Source organism: Anas acuta, chromosome 1 (genome assembly GCF_963932015.1).
Source record: "Anas acuta chromosome 1, bAnaAcu1.1, whole genome shotgun sequence".
NCBI lineage: Eukaryota > Metazoa > Chordata > Aves > Anseriformes > Anatidae > Anas > Anas acuta.
Genome location: NC_088979.1, coordinates 146,634,357 through 146,651,234, shown reverse-complemented (window position 1 = coordinate 146,651,234; position 16,878 = coordinate 146,634,357). Strand labels below are relative to the sequence as shown.

General features: G+C 37.0%; 1 protein-coding gene across 9 annotated transcripts in view; it reads right to left on the bottom strand.

Annotated features, from left to right (window-relative positions):
* PARPBP (PARP1 binding protein) overlaps window positions 1–16,878 on the bottom strand; it is a 53,342-nt gene that overhangs the window by 35,079 nt on the left and 1,385 nt on the right. For 3 of the 9 annotated variants that reach the window (XM_068663958.1, XM_068663978.1, XM_068663967.1), the window contains exons 2-6: window positions 16,367–16,519; window positions 10,760–10,990; window positions 8,851–8,958; window positions 6,672–6,842; window positions 4,474–4,628 (exon numbers count right to left, since the gene is read on the bottom strand). In XM_068663958.1, the coding sequence (XP_068520059.1) occupies window positions 4,474–4,628; window positions 6,672–6,842; window positions 8,851–8,958; window positions 10,760–10,990; window positions 16,367–16,516 (815 nt within the window). In that variant the 5' untranslated portion in view covers window positions 16,517–16,519. Of the gene's footprint in view, window positions 1–2,340; window positions 2,724–3,006; window positions 3,595–4,473; window positions 4,629–6,671; window positions 6,843–8,850; window positions 8,959–10,759; window positions 10,991–16,366; window positions 16,520–16,878 lie in introns of those variants that run through there. The other 6 variants (XR_011090418.1, XM_068664006.1, XR_011090424.1 and 3 more) reach the window with 6 other exon arrangements.

Sequence of the window (16,878 nt, the reverse complement as noted above, 5' to 3'; positions counted from 1 at the left end):
TATATTTGTCAGTGGCCTAGAGGTGGTGATAAACTATACGCTCATCGAGTTTGCAGATGACACCAAATTGGGTGGAACAGTCAACATGCTTGAGGGAAGAGCTGCCATGCAGATATACCTAGGTAGACTGGAAGAAAGGGGTGACAGGAACCATACAAAATACAAAACAGGAAATACAAAGTCATATTAAGGGATAAGTCCTTGCAATGATACTGGCTGAGCAGCAGCTCCGTGGAAAAGAAGTTGGGAGTCTTGGTGCATGTTCAGCAAGCTAAACAAGCCAGGAGTGTGCCTTGGCAGCAAAGAAGGCCAACAGTATCCTTGGCTGCATCAACAGTAGCGTAGCCAGTAGTCTGAAGAATGTGATTATCCTTCTCTAATCAGCACTTATTGGACTGAATTTAGAATACTGCATCCAATTTTTGGCCCCCCAGTCCAGGAAAGACATTGATAAACTGGAGTAAATTCAGCAGAGAGCTGCCAAGATGGTCAGGGAGACATGCCCTATGAAGAGAAGCTAAGGGAACAGCTTGTTCAGTCTGGAGAAGAAAATGGCTTCAGGGGAATCTACTAATAGCCTTCTGATACCTACAAGAAAGTAGTCAAGAAGATGAAGCCAGGCTCTTCATGTTGGCTGTTAGCAGACAGAAAAGAGAGAACAGGCACAAACTGAAACCAGACAGGTCCCAACTGGTTTCAGGGAAGAAAAAAGTCACCATGAGGACACTCAAGTAGTGGAACAGGTTGCCAAGAAAGATGCTGCCGTGTCTGTCCTTGGACGTTTTCAAAGCCTGACTGGATAACGCCTTGATTATCCTAGGCTGACCTCATAATTGACTCTGCTTTGAGCAGGATGTTGGATCAAAAACTTCCTGATGTTCCTTCCAACCTGAATTATTTTACAATCTTAAGTTTAAAGAGTCTTATAGACACTGCTTTGCACATGCTTACAGTTTTCCAGCAACTTTAGAACACAAAACTCTAGGGCTGTGTGAATACTAACCAATTAATCCAAACATTCAGAACAAGATCAAATCAAGTCTCATATGCTTTCTATCCTAAAATACTACTGTACCTACAGCTACAATCACAGTTTCACAAAAGCAACTTGAGTAATAGCATTTTCCCTACTACCAGACAGCTCAATGCACTAATTCACAAGCATAGTCAAGTCAAATTGTATAACTTCTAAAATCGACTGTAGAAGACTATTTTTGGGCCTGAACCGAAGACCCTCTCCAAAGCATCACGCTCACTCAAAGGTGTTGAAATGGAACACTTAATACAGCTGTTAGGCTTAAACTACTAGTACTGTGAGCTGTGCAATAGTGTCACCTAGTGGCCAGTACTCTTACAACGAAGTCAGGGCCCGATTCAAGAAGAAAACTACTGCCTGTCTACCAACTTTGCTACTCTACAAAACTAGTATATATATATATATTATATATATATATAGACACATGCATACGAAGCAAAAATCACAGCAACAAATAAGACTAAACTGAGTCATGGAAAAGCATAAGTCACACACAGCTTTTATGAACTTGAAAAATGTCATTCCAGAAATAGAAAAAGTTCTTTCGGGAAGCAAGAAGCATTATTGGTCTAAAAGAAAAGGAATGATGGATGAGTACTGCAGTCTTTTGTTTATACCATCATAAATGAGGCTCAAGATCAGCAGGTGTAAAATCATCTACTTCAATTCCAAACACAACATTGATACATTTCTTGTCAAGAGACAAGAACAAGTAAATGGGGATCTTGCATAATATACTTTGTGAGCGTTGCCTAAGTCTATGTACAGCATTTATAAATAGTTTTAGGGTTACAAGTATTAGAGCACCCCCAAACTTGAAGAACTGTTCATGCTACTGATTTTTGAAGTATTTGTAATTTCTTCTGATCTTGCACAACTGGAGAATGAGGAGAGGCAAACTTCAACTATTTCAACATTCCAGAGACTTATAAGAATGCTTGTTCTCTTGTTCTGCTCATTGCACACTCCTCAAAATTACTGAAATTCATTGAATCTTTGCATTTCTGTGGCTATCAGGTCTGCTTAAACTTTGTGCCACACTTGAATCAAATAAGTTTCATGAGATTTCCACTATCCTACAGCTTTCATCTCATCTACTGTTCACTTTCTTTCTTAGATGAAAGACTTGAGCATGAGAACATTTGTTATTCTCCATAGATTAACAGACAATTGGTTGCACCATATCTATTACATTCAAAATATTCTTAAGCACATCCCATCAATGTCCAACACTCTCAACTAAATTTCTAGGTTTTAAAAGAAAGAACATGACTCAAGCAGATGAAGAAAGTCTTTTTGACAGATTGTGTTCCACAATCAACTCAGCATTTATTTGGCTACTCTGTATTTTACAGAAGTTCAAGTTTCATAGGGTTTCCACTTTAACAAGCTCAAACAGTGAAGTAACAGACTTCAAATTATTAAGTAAACAGCCAAAAATACTGCATGTTTCTTGTAGCATAGAAAATACCAAGACCTAATTTTGTAGCTTGGCTAACATTTACAGCAAAGAAATAGCAATGTCACAGACAGATTGCCCAGTTTGCTCTCAAATTTCTGAGCTGGCTTCTAAAGACTAAGCAACTAAAAATTTTGCACTGTTGCTTTTTTCTCTGCTCTTCAGACTGCAGTAGTAACAGAAGTAGAGAAACTTCTTTTGCAGAAGTACTTCTAGAATTCATAACACCTGTAAAAAAAATCACAGACAAGACATGCAGGCTGTCCCCACTCACATGGCTTACTGAAAACTTAAGGAAAATTGAGTGGTTTCTTTTTGTTCACCAACGTTGCAATCCTTACGGTTTTTGAGGACTGCAGCAGACTAATGAAGATTCTTCTGAAGACAGCCAACCAAGTGGTACATTTCTATAACCACTTGGCTACTACATAAATATAGAAACAAATAAACACAGTAGTAGTATTTTACATCTTGTGGTTATAAACCCCATAATGAGTATAAGAACAAAAAATACATAGTACAGCCTGCTTTTATTCTTGGTCAGTGACACAAACAATGACACCTACACATATACATGCAATCTACCGAACACTACTGAACATGATAGAATTTTCTATTTACAGAACTTATATCCTAAAGTGAAAGATACTGTCATACCACCTATATGGAATGAAAATAGGAACTAGAATGATGAAGAAAAGGACAGCAGGGACAGCAACAGGGATTAGAAAATAATTACTAAGCTCTAGAGAATTCTTCCAGTTACACTGCAATTTTTCCAGCTACTTTGATTTTTCTTACATGCTTTAAACAGATGGGTAATTAATGCAATGTAGCATTTTATGTTACACCTTGCTGAGTCACACAAACCTGCAAAAGTGGTCTTTCCACCCTAAAAGATAAGTCCGTACATAAATGTTTCTCCTTTTTTCATTTTTATGAATGTATAGTGCCAGACATGATTTAAATGTAGAAAAAAGCATACATTGGAAGTTGACTCGGAAGTTTTCTTTAACAATCACCACAGACAGCATGTCTCAGGCATTCAAGATGTTCAAATGAAAGAAACAAGTAGCAGCATTAAAAATTAAAACAAAAACTGAAAAAAAAAGAAATTACAAAGATACTTCCAACATCAGTGGAATCTGAATGGTAATAATGTCTATGGTTTGCTTACAACACTGTTTTCATGGCTGCATGGATTAGACTCAATTTAACCAAAAAAATTTCCTTAGCACATAAGTATTACAGGTAGTTGGCTAAAATTCTGTTTAGAAAAATTACTGATTATAAATGAAAGAGTTGCTAACTTGTATAATACTTAAACTGTTCTTTTTTGTTTGTTTTTTGTCCTAAAGCCAGCACTTACCAATTCAAATTACATCATACTACCACCTACCACTTGCATGTGATTAATCTCACATTTATAATCCTGCCCAAGAAGACTAGCATCAGGTCTTCAGAAACATGCAAAACCAGTAACTTTACAAGCCTCCCTAAGAAACAGTTCTTACATTTGGCATATGTAGTTAAAAATAAGAGAACAGAACGGCTAAATAACCAATATTATTTATCGGTTCTTATTACCGAAGAAAGGAGTAGCAATGAAGAATCCTTTATACGAGAATAAATACAGTGAGTTAAAATTGAAGTAATAAATGAGCAAGAAAAAGCAAAACAACAGTATGTATTCATCAGACCCACAAGACTTAATTTTTCTAATTCAATTATGATTAGGGAACTATTCAAATACATATATGTGAAGGTAAAAATTTAATACAAGGAACACCCTCAAAATCTAAAACCTTCCCCACTTGCTTTTCAAAATTAAACTTTCTTTTTAGAAAAACTTTTAAAGTTTAGACACTTACTCTGAAATAAGTAAATGATTAGATCTTTCAATCTCCCCCCCCGGCCCAAGACACACACAAGAAAAATAAAAGGTGCTCAACAAGACAAAGACAACAAATTCTATTACCTTGGATCCAAGATTTCACCAAGAATTTCTTCCAGCTTGTCAATAAAGTTAACAAAGTTTGAAAGTCCCTTTACATGGGCTCTTAAGGGATCAAATAATGAAGCTGCACAGCCTTTTCCTCCAAGTTCTACAGTTCGGATAAAAGACGTTGCCATCTATTAGGAGAAACATTTGGGAATACAAAATGTAGGCATATCCAAAAATGCATGTATGTTGAAGTGATCATCTCCTACAGATTTGCAAGCAGTGTATACAGCTGGATAATAGCAGAAATAAACCAAAATCAATAGAATGAATTTTAATAGCAAGCTTTTTACATCTCATTATACATATTTGCAAGATCAATGCTTAAATAGTGCAGCAGTATAAAAATCCACGAGCCAAACAAAAGTGACCCAACTAATTTGATTTTTTTTTTTTTGACAGCTTGGTAAGAGCTTTATTAATAGAGTATATATTTTTTGTCGTTGCTCTCTAAATGCTTGTGCTGACATCAAAAAAATACTCAAACATTCAGAGCCTTGTCTATGGCCTAAGAGCCTATGAACATTTAAATCAGCATGTAAAAATTGATTCCAGTAGCATATATATTTTCAGAGGTACAAATAAAAACTATGAATGCTCAAAGCTGAAAAAATGTGACCATTAAAAGGTCATCAGATACTCAACTCTGAAAGTTTCCATATATCTAGCATACAATAGAGACATTGAAAATAAGAGATGGCCTCAAAGAGTACACTTTTGATCATGACCCCTCAAATTTTAATGCAATGATCAAAACAAACAGCTTAGCATTTCTCCATTAGATAAGAAACCAATTACAACTGATTGATGACATAATACTGATTCTACATATTAATTTCAGACTATACAGCTAAATCATAAAGCTCTTGGGACTGTAACAAATACAGCTGGAATTATTCTAGCAAAGAAAGTAAACCTGCCACTATTCCTGCTTTTGCACTAAAGACTTCTTGTGGATAAAGTATGGTTCATAGGACCTTGCTTTCCCAATGGAAAATATTCTGGCTTTGCAGGACTTCAAGACATAGATGCCAGAAAAGACAACTTCTTTATACAGTAGAGAAGTTTCCCCTCTGGCAAGTATGAGGAAGAGGCAACAAATCCAGTCCAAACAACTTTTTAATATACAATTTTAATGGAGCATTAGTAGCTAAGATAATTAATCCTGGAACTGAGATTTCAGAAGTTTTCCACATTTTTCAACCATAAAATCTGAGACTGCAGCTGCTTCAGTGACTGTTACATACCCATACTGTTTTTCCTCTGTCTACTGTTGTCTGCACTGTGTATGCAAAATTTGATTATTTTAACTAAGAGGTACCACAGTGCTTCTTTGGAGAAAGAATTCTTACTTCTTATTGGAACTACTTTTGAGATGGCTCTATAGTGGCTATAACTATTCTAAGTATAAATTCACCTCACATGCTCTGAGTACTGTAATTGATGCTATAGCTTTTTATGTTCTTATGCAAGGGAGCATACCTCTTTTTCCTCTAGCTCTGTGCCTTTCAGAATAACATAGGCAGGAATATCCCATATCAATCATATCTTGGAGAATATTTCAAGACTGATCAAGCTATAGACAACTGACAAGCATTACCCTCCAAAAATTCTGCCAAAGCTGAAGAAGCTGCAATACAGCTACTCCAAATTTTGGAGTCTGTTCTCATGTACTTGTCAAAGGCAGGATTTTTATCATTAGATTGGTCTACAAAAGGGATTTTGTGCAAAAGAAATACTTTAAAACTTGAGTTAAACTGAATCTAAGTGTGCACAAAAAGTGTTTGTTTTTTTTTAAAAAAACATTTAGCCAAAGTACCTTCAACATTTAAAACAAAAAAGGTAAAACGCATTGTAATGCACTGTTAATGGATTCTTTTTGTTAACAGTCCTGATTCCTGTTTTTGAAATGCCACACTTTAGTGCTCTAGAGGTACACATGCACACATTTTTCTGTGTCTTTATATCTCACAATCAAGCGAGCATCCATTTCTTCAGGCTGTATCTGTCACTTTTTTTGTTGTTGTTTGTTTTAAACCTAGAAACTATATTTAGGTGGTATTCAACTTGGCTTGCAAGTGTCAGTCTTGTGTATGAAACTAAAGCAACATTTCATGTTTACAGAACTATTCCATTATCTCTGATCTACAGCAAGTTTCATTGGACACACATACCAGGAAAATGGACATTTTTCTCTCCTGTGAGGCATGTTTTAGTTTAGTAAAGGCTTCTCTACTGAGTCCTCTGTCAGGAACATTTAGAATATGAGCCAATGCCAGATCATCCTTAGAATTCACCAACAGGCTTAAATATGAATAAACACACTTCTTTGCCAAGAACATCACCTGTATAAGAAAGCATCAACATTAACTGGTCATCTTACTGCTAAATTACATGCTATTTTTTAAAATCTAATTACATATGTACTAATAAGACTCTGGAAAAGTAAGAATCTTACCTTACATAATTTCAAAGTATTACTTCATGTATGGCAATTATGGAAGCACTGACAAAGGCAAGCATGATTAATATGTTAAATTAGAATCACAAAATATCTAAAGTTGAAAGGACCCACAAGAATCATTGAGTCCAAATCCTGGCTCCATATAGGACCACCCAAAACTCAGACCCTGTGTCTGAGTGTTGTACAAATGCTTCTTGAATTCCAGCAGGTTCAATGCTGTAACCACTGCCCTGGGGAGCCTGTCCCAGTGCCCGACCACCCTGTGGGTGCAGAACCTTCTCCTAACACCCAGCCTCATCCTCCCCGTCCCAGCTCCCTCAGGTCCTGTCGCTGTCCCCAGAGAGCAGAGCTCAGCACCTGCCCCTCCACCCCCCTCGTGAGGGAGCTGCAGGCCGCCATGAGGCAACTCCCAAAGCCTGCTCTGGGCTGAACAAACCAAGGGACCTCAGCCGCTCCTCACCTGTCTTGCCCTCTAGACCTTTCCCCATGTTTGTAGCCTTCCTTTGGAGGCTCTATAGTAGTTTTGTGTGTCTTATACTATGGTGCCCAAAACTGCAAGCAGTACGCGACATACCACTACATATACTGTACTTGAGTATTCACAAAATATTTGAGAACTGTATCTCCAGTTATTAAAGTTGGCTTTCTATTTCTATTTAGCAATCTCTCCACAAACATCCCTTTTACATCCCAAGCCAAACTAGTAACACCATTAAACCACAATGATTTTACATTAACTTCAAATAAGCTAGACTTTCAACACCTCACCAGCTCCAGCTCAGATGCACTAATTTTTCCCTTGGTTAGTTCCCTAGGATTTAAATAACAGATTGAAGTTTTCAAGTTTATATTAAATTACAACCCAGCTCTACCCTTATATCCAAAAATATAACATTATAATTACTTATATTGCAGTTCAGGATCCTATAAGAACAAAATTCTCAGAATTTAAGAATTTATAGTTTTGCCATAAGCAAAGAAAGCAAAGACAAGAAAAGGTCATTAACAGAAAGAAAGATATAAGCCTTTTGTAGCTGTGGAATTTCTTATTCAACAGGAAATAGGATGAATACAAGCAGTCAAAAATAAGAGGCCAAGAATATTTTTTATTATACATGTCACAGCCAGAGCACCAAGCAAGCCTATTTGTAGAAGTGCTATCTAGGGCATAAACTTAGTAACAAAGAGAAAAGCACCTAAGTGCATTTAACTGAAACACTGTTATCCTGATGTCAGATTGCTGGGAAGATGCTTGCTCACTTGTTGGGAACTATTTTGAGTTGCACCCAAATATTGTATTGAAATTGACACTTAATGAGGAAAGCAAGCTTGGAAATCACTGAAGCTTCACTATTTCAAACACTGTTATACTGATACTGTTTAGGTCGTTGAATCCAGTATCCCCACAAAGTTGTCTACTGCAACAGATCAGTATTGTCTGCATTTCTACAGCTACCACTATAGTTGGTGCTCAGATTTCTTCTGAAAGTAAATAAGCATTACTTAAGGTGAAAAGTTAAACCTAAATTTATCTCTTACCATTTCACTTTGCAGCATCAGGCAAATTCTTTAACTCACATCCAAGACAATGTTTGAATTGTAATATACTTGCAAAAAATATGTATTCCCTATTGTTTAAAGGCAGATTAGATCTATGTCAAGTGCCCGCCATAAAAGGACTGTCTTCCAGGGAATAAATTTGTGCACTTGCCCCATGCACACACTCATACCAAAGAGATACAGAGCTTGAATATACTTTAAAAAAAACACAACAATATCTTAATAGAAATAACTGGAAAAGGAAACTTGTATTCCATCTTCCATTAAATTTTCCTTATCTAAAAAGCACTAAAAAAAAGATTTTATAGACACATTTATTTATTTATTACCTTCGCATTGCTCTGGTCCTGTCTGTTGACTGGTGTGGGAGTAGAAGGAACACAGCCACTATTTTCTGGTACATTCATTATGCCAGAAATAAATTCCAGCAGTTGAACCTTTAATAAGAATAATTGCATAAATTTAAATACAAAGATGACTGTAACACAAAAGTAGTAATAACACCAAGTAAAACTATGATTTTCTCCAGCTTGCTAATGTTTTGAACACCAAAAGCTACTTTTTGTTTAGTCTTTAGAAATACAACTGTTCTAAGAGAGAAATAACATATAAGATTCAAATTAACTCAGGAGAACTTTTACAGTTACTGCCCTAAAAGCAGCTATTTAAAAAAAAAGTTAGCACTATGCCATAATTATAAAGAACTCATTAACCCTCCAAAGTTTTCTACCTTTCCCATGAAAGTAGCAAAAAATAAAAGAAAAGCAATTACAGCTTCCTAAACTTTAGTCCTCCTTTATTTCTTCTGAAGAACTGTTTGAGTGCAGATTCTCTAAACTTAAGTAGGCAAGTTTGTTACAAGCATACTTGTCATAGACTCATACAACAATTTAGGTTAGAAGGGGTCTTTTGAGATCACCTAGTACAGTTACTTGCTTGAAGCAAGACAAGTTAGACCAGGTTGCTCAGTGATGACTTGCCGAGCCGAGTTTAATATCTCCAAAGTCAAGATTCCACATCTTCTCCAGGCAACCTGTTCTGGTATTTGACTACTTTTTCCATTGACACAGCTTTATCCCCAACTCAGGAGGAAGAGTTATTCCAAGCAATTGAAATATCCTGTCCTTCATTGACTAATTTTTCCTCTAATAATGCATGTTACCTTCCGGCAAGCAGACAGCTAACTCCTCTCTGTAATTTTTGTTACAAGCTAGAAATAGGTGCAGCTAAATCCAATGTTTATTAATTTTTCATTATAAGTTTCCTTTGTCTTTTAATCTTCCCATGCTCAAAAGAGCACAGAATCAAATAAAATCATGTGGCATGCTTATATTTTAAACTTATTTTAATTGCTACTAACACACAACCATCAGACCCAGCAACATGGGTTCAGGGAAATCCATCTCACTGATTTGATATCCTTCTATGGTAAGTTTACGCTCTTAGTGAAGGAAGGGAAGGCAGTGGATGTAGTTTTTCTGGATTTTCACATGGTTTTTGATTTTGTCCCTCATGGTCCTTCTAGACAAATTGCCTAACTGTGAGAAAAACTGACTCACAGTATGACATTTGGACTCAATTTTTGCAGGTCCCTTCCAACTGTATCCATCTTATTCTGATCTTTGTTATCAGATCAAAATATATAACTAAAGTTTTGTTATTTTTAAAGTCAGACTGCAATATGTACTACAACTTCTCTAGCCTGGAGCATGGCGTCATGTGCGGTGTTATAACATCTGAAGCACAATAAACTGCAACAGATGCTTGACTGAGTAGCTGAAGTGGAACCTCTTGCAGTCTCTGGAAAAAATCTAACATGAAGAATATGGAGGTTGGTTTTTTTTGCCTTTAAGAGCAAGGTATTTTTTAAATGAAAATCAAAAATATTTGGACTGCCTAGCAACATATATCCAAAACTCCATGATACATTAATCACTAAGCTTTGATTCATCTACATCAAATCTCTAAATTCAGTTTTCAGTTCTGTTTGTGAGAAAGAACAATATACTCAGTGGAGCTATGATCAACCCATCCAGCAAAATAGCAGAAATATGCAATTTTTGAATGGATCTAAGATCTCTTAAAGATTTAATAATTTAAAGTCATCTGTTCCTCCAGAGAAAAGGAAAGTCATTTGTGAATAATCCAAGACTTCCACGTATATTTTAGAAGCACTGTATATCCATAACTGGAATCAGAAATATGGTAAAACAGAGATCAAACAAACAAAATACTTACAGGGGCTATGCTTTCCTCTTCAGATACAAGTGCAAGAGCATAGGACTTCTGACATATATCTATGATATCTAACATATTGCTGCTTGCTAAGAAGGCATCATAGGCTTTTTTGATGTCAGCATAATTTTCTGGTTCTTCCATGTTTTCATGTGATAATCCTAGTTTGTCATGTAACAAGTATTTCCAAGTTTCCATCACATCATTAAGTAATACTGTGAAATCTCCATGGTGCTAATAGGACAGAAAAAACAATGTTTTACGTTCAGCACAGCTTTAAAAGTTACTTTAAAACAAGATACATGTATCTTAAAGAAAAAAATATAAACTAAACATTTGCATTTGTAACAAAGTATTACTTATAATTGATGTTATTCCAGTGCTTTGGTCTTAGAGCTAACTTTTTGTAATAAAGTCCTTTATCCTGATCTTTAAAATGCCAGGCATATATTTTGAACTTTACTCATAAGAAAATAAATTGATTTTCACAGGACTACTGCATAAATATAGTTAATTATTTGCAGAAATAGTGTTCATCACAGCAGGCATTTACCTTCCAAAAGCAGTAAATAATATTAACATGCTTCAAGTAGTGATCTGGGAAAACATATGCCATCTCCCAACAAAAATGAACGTTTTTCCCCCTCCCATGTTAATAGTTTACTATAATGTTGATAGCATTGCTACACAGATCTAACAAATGCATTAAAGCAACACGCCTAATTATATCCATATATCCCTTACTAGTATCATAAATAACAAACATATAACACTATCTTATACCTAGATTTGGGCCCACACTCCCTTACAGAATGATTAGATTACATTCCCATGCACCCATCTGTCTCCTTCCCTTTAGCCCTTACCCCCCCCCAAATGAAAGAGAATTATAACTTGACAAATAGAAGATTTAATAGCAATTAATAGAGTTAAAGTGCAAATAAAGTATGCAAAAAATGACAAAATGTGGGTAGCACAATAACCACCAGCATGTTTTCAGCAACTGAAGAATCTTTCCCTATTCTAGGCAAAAAATAAAATTCATGTGTATCCAAGTAATGTAAGAGGCTGGTTTCACAGCCGCAGTCCCTTTCCTACTCTCAAGAGAAGAGCACTCCGTTGACCTTTGATAGACAGAAACAGAAAATACATCAAGAGGAGGGACTAAAATCACATTTTATTTATCTATCAGTTACCCCCCCCCAAAGGATTTACATCAGAATAAGGTCATCTGCTATAAATGCATTTATATATAGGGGTGCGTGAAATAATGATCCCTAAGCACTTCTGAGATGTGCAAATGCTGAACTGTAAAGCAATAGCTTGCAGTTTTATTATGCAGAAACCAAAAGGGAAAATATAGAAAATGCTTTTTATTACGTCTTTACATGGAAGAACAGAAGAGACTAAAAATAAAAGACTAAACATAGCATTATGGACTACATACAATCTTATAAGTAAGTAGAAAACTAAAGGACCAAAGCTGTTAGCAAAGGTGCCATCATCGGAGGTTACAAGAACAACAGCAGGGCACAAGTGAAAAGCAAAAAAGGTAAAAGTCACTGAAGGCACGAACAGATAGGGATGGAATTCACAGTTTTAAATCAAAAAGAGTAAATGACACACCCATCTTATTTGAGTAAAACTGAATGATGTTTTAACTGGATTGCAGCCTACAACCTTCATCGTCAGCAAGACGGGGGGGAGCTTAGGTAAGCTGCACTTGGGTACAGTATGTAACACTACTTAGAAGATCTCTTATTTAAAGGAGATGAGTATTACCAGTGGTTAAAGAGTGCAATAATGAGAAAGCCTTAAAATAGGTTCAATTCCTTTACGCAAAACTACATTCACAAAGCATTACAGTCAGAACCTGACTGTAAGTTAAAATACATAGCAAAGGCTTCTGCTACTCAACTGCGGGCCCCCCATGACAAGAAGGGCATAGACCTATTAGAATGAGTCCAGATTGTCCACAAAGACAATCAAGGGGTTGGAGCACCTCACCTACAAAGACAGGCTGTGGGAGTTGAGACTGTTGAGAAGAGAAGGCTCCAGAGACCTTAAGGGGTCCTACAGCAAAGCTGGGGAGGGACTCTATCAGGGAATGTAGGGATAATACGATAATACAAGGGGGAATAGCTTTACACCAAAAGAGGGTCGATTTAGATTAGACCTTAGGAAGACATTCTTTGCTGTGAGGGTGGTGAGGCACTGGAACAGGCTGTCCAGAGAAGCTGTGGATGCCCCATCCCTGTAAGTGTTCAAGGCTGGGTTGGATGGGGCTTTGGACAACTGGGCTGGTGGGAGACATCTCTGCCTGCTGCCAGGGGAAGTTGGAAATAAATGGCCTATAAGGTCCCTTCCAACCTAAACCATTCTATGATATGAACTCTTTCCACTTCAGCCCCTCCAAGAATTAAATATATAATATTATAAACACAACTCAAAGAGATCAGCAGTTGGTCAGAGGAAAAAGTCATTTTAGCTTGGTACTTGTGGAAGAATTTGTTTCAAAACAAAGTAGAACTTCAATATAGTATCTACTAAACCAAAGCTATTCCTTGCAAGACAAAGGACATGCAGAGATTAGCAAAGTTAAATTTCAAATATTTTTGCAGCTCTAATATAAGTAAAATTGCACTCCAGATATTAACTTTCATGATCAGGTGCTCACTGTGGCAGTGTATTCTATTACTTACACAGTCAATTGTCGCAAGTCTGATGTTAAATGAAAAAATAAGTGCGTGATGGTTTCCAACAAGCATATGCCAGCAGACTAATGTCTAAAGGAAGTTCAAAAATTTCTGGACTTTCATTCCATGATAGACATTGCAAGGATTGTGTTTCATGGGCATAGAAAAAAGATGTTATAAAGCATCTTCACTTCCTTTGCTTCTTGATAATTTAGCACATTAAATCTCCTTGGATTCTCATTTTAGCATGTTTGAAATCCAGTAGCAACATTTCATGCCTAAATACACCTTTTTAGTATTTTCTAGGTATTGTGAACTTTCTAGGGCTAATTACATAGCAAAGCCATTTCTATTTTGTCATAGAGTTGTTAAGAAAAACACAAACACGATGCATCTTCCAGTAATATTATGGTTTTTACTACCTTCCCTAAATAAATGGCCACTAACCGCTTTTGAAATATGTGCTTTCAAGATTGCTATGTTTAACCACCATCCCAGTGTTGTCTCTAATTCTAGTTTGTCAGGCATACTCCTAGATTGCAGTATTGCTGTCTGATACTCTTCCTGATTTGTGAGATTCTGCAATCTTGCAGTCTCCAACCCTACACTGAGTTTTTAGTGCTTGCATGTGCTCTCTTCTAAGAGGGAGGCTCCCAAACTGTGGCCTATAAAGCACATTAAGCAATATAAAGCAACACTTCAAATTGGTTTCCTATTCCAGGAAATGTTGATAGGGCTGCATGCAGATTTAGAAACCCATCCATGTAAGAGCAAATATAGAGACATAAGCATCTGATAGCTGTGACATTGAAGCCTGGCAGAAGCAAAGGCAATGAACTTTCAGGCCAAGATCCCAGGCTTAGAAAAGCCCATGTAACTTGCAGAGCTAATCGTTTGGAACTGCACAATGTTTTAGAGGGTAGTCCTCAGTACAAGAGGCACACTGACATACTGAAGAGACCCCAGTGAAGAGCCACAAAGATGATCAAGGCACCCCTCCTCTGAAGAGGGGCTGAGAGAGCCAGGGCTGCTCAGCCCTGAGAGGAGAAGGCTCAGCAGGGAATGCATCAATGAGTACAGACAGCTGAGCAGAGGGTGCGAGGAAGGGAGCCAGGCTCCTTGCAGTAGTGCCCCACTGACATGAGAAGATATAACAGGCACAAATACAGGAGGGTCCATCTGATCATCAGTAAAGTCCTTACTGTAAGGGTCACCGAGCTCTGGCACAGGTTGCCTATAAAGGCTATGAAATCTCACTCCCTGGGAGGGAGAAATCTCCCTCCTTGAGACTCAAAAGGTGTCTGGAACAGTCCTAGGAAACAGTTTCTAGGCAGCCCTGCTTTTATACAGGGAGGTCCACAGGTACAAACATAACCAACAAGACAATTACTCTCAATTGAACTTCACCTTGAAATTTTACTTCTATTTCAAACCACAGGAAAGGTGGTTCTTTTTGAAAGTTTACCTAAGTTTTTTGTTTTGTTTTGTTTTTTTTAAGCATTTACCTAGATTGATTAGTAACTTTCACTACACACTATATGCCACCAACGGCTTTATGTCTTATAGCTACAACAGAAGATACATTCAGAGGAACTCTAATAACACATTTTTCCCCTTTCATCACAACTATTCAGTTAACTTCTCATGCTGTTTGCTACCATTATACTTGGTGAAATTTAAGTCTAAAAGTATGAGACTTAAATGTTTCTGGAGTTTTCCAAAGAACTGTAACAAGACACACTGTTCAGCTGGGTAGGGAGCAATCTCTTCTTCATCCCTTGATGTATCTTATACACATGCAAGGAATACTGTACACTTCCTAGAAGTACAGGGTACACACTCACAGCTCAGATGCATAGGACTTCAACTGAGGAGCCTTAGGAAGAACAGCAGCCAAGAATGCAATGTTGCAAGCAACTTGTGCAGCCTATACCCAATCCATCTTACACTCATTCTTCTCATGTCATTCCAAAGCATTTCCAGAGCCCTCAGCACAAAGGTAAAAGGAGAACCTTGAGCTGAGCAGTGGGCCAAATGAATTGTCTTGATAGGATAAGAACATCCCAAATGCTACAGTTATCTCACTCTGCTCTACAGAGAATGAGATTCCTACACTCAGAAATAAACTGAAGTTACACAAGCAAACAAAATACACTAGTATTTAAAGCTGAAGACTCAGATACATACTTAAAACACTTCTACCCTCTCATCTGTCTTGGTGTTCTTTTTCTAAGCCCTAATTTGACAAAGTGCTTAATCATTACTTTTAGAGCATCTCATGGCATCAAACATTCAGATGAAACACTGAATAGACCAAAACAGTTGTTTCAAATAGGTGCCCAAACAAAAAGTCCAGTAAGTGAACCCGGTTTAAGATGCACTAAGTACTGTGAGAAACAAAGTTGTGTTTTTGCAATGAAAGTTGTTTTTGCAGTGGAAAATCCACTAACCTTGAATATTCAAAAGTGATTGTGCAGGCATGACAGTAGCATAGCAGTGGGGAATATGTTAAGCAGATAAGGGGAAGGTCCCACTGTCCCAAAATAATTAAGATAGCTAAGAAAGCCAGGATGAGCAGTACAAAATCCGTAAAAAGAAAAATCACAGGCCCTCTAGTCACAAAAGAAGGAAAAAGGAAAAGTAGAAATTAACAGTTGCTCAAATAAAATTGTACATATATGGTGTAGAAAGAAGCGCATCGAATAGTGTGTGAACCTGTAGTACTCAGCCAATGAGGGAACGGGAGAAATCAGGTGTCGAGTAATAGGGAATATAAGGTTATGATGATCTTCTACTGTGAGCTCCTGCTTGAAGGACACTCACCACTGCGACTAAAATAGCTTCACAGAAGACCCTGTCTGAGAAACTTGAGATTTTTCACACAGTACCAAGCATGTTCTGAAAGAATGCTGACCTGTTTATTGACTTCAGCCATTGACAGTTGTAACGCCGTCAGCATGCAATCTGCTCCACATACAGTAGTTCTTTCTGAGTTTGAAAATAAGTGCCATTGTCTTCTGAAACGTTTGATCAAGTTTAAAATCTTTTGCTGGAAATCAACCATTGTCTAGAGTAGAACACAACATTAAGAGAAATAAATGGGAAAAATAAATAAGAGGCCCACACACACGTTTTCACCTTCCATTAAGCTACACATCTGCTGTTGTTTATTTTTTCACATCAAATCCAGAGAATAAGTTCTTTCCATTAAACACATAGCGCATTAAGACTCACCTCACTAATGACAGAGCAACAATGAAGAGGCAGGGTAAAAAGTGCTTATGCACGATGTCTTCACAAAGACCCCTTGCTCTCCTTGTATATTTTACTAACTTGAAAGAATTAAAGTTATTACAGAGGACACTCTGTCTCAGCAAGGACCCAATCTGATACCCTAAAGTGTATCTTCAGTACTACCTGCTTTCA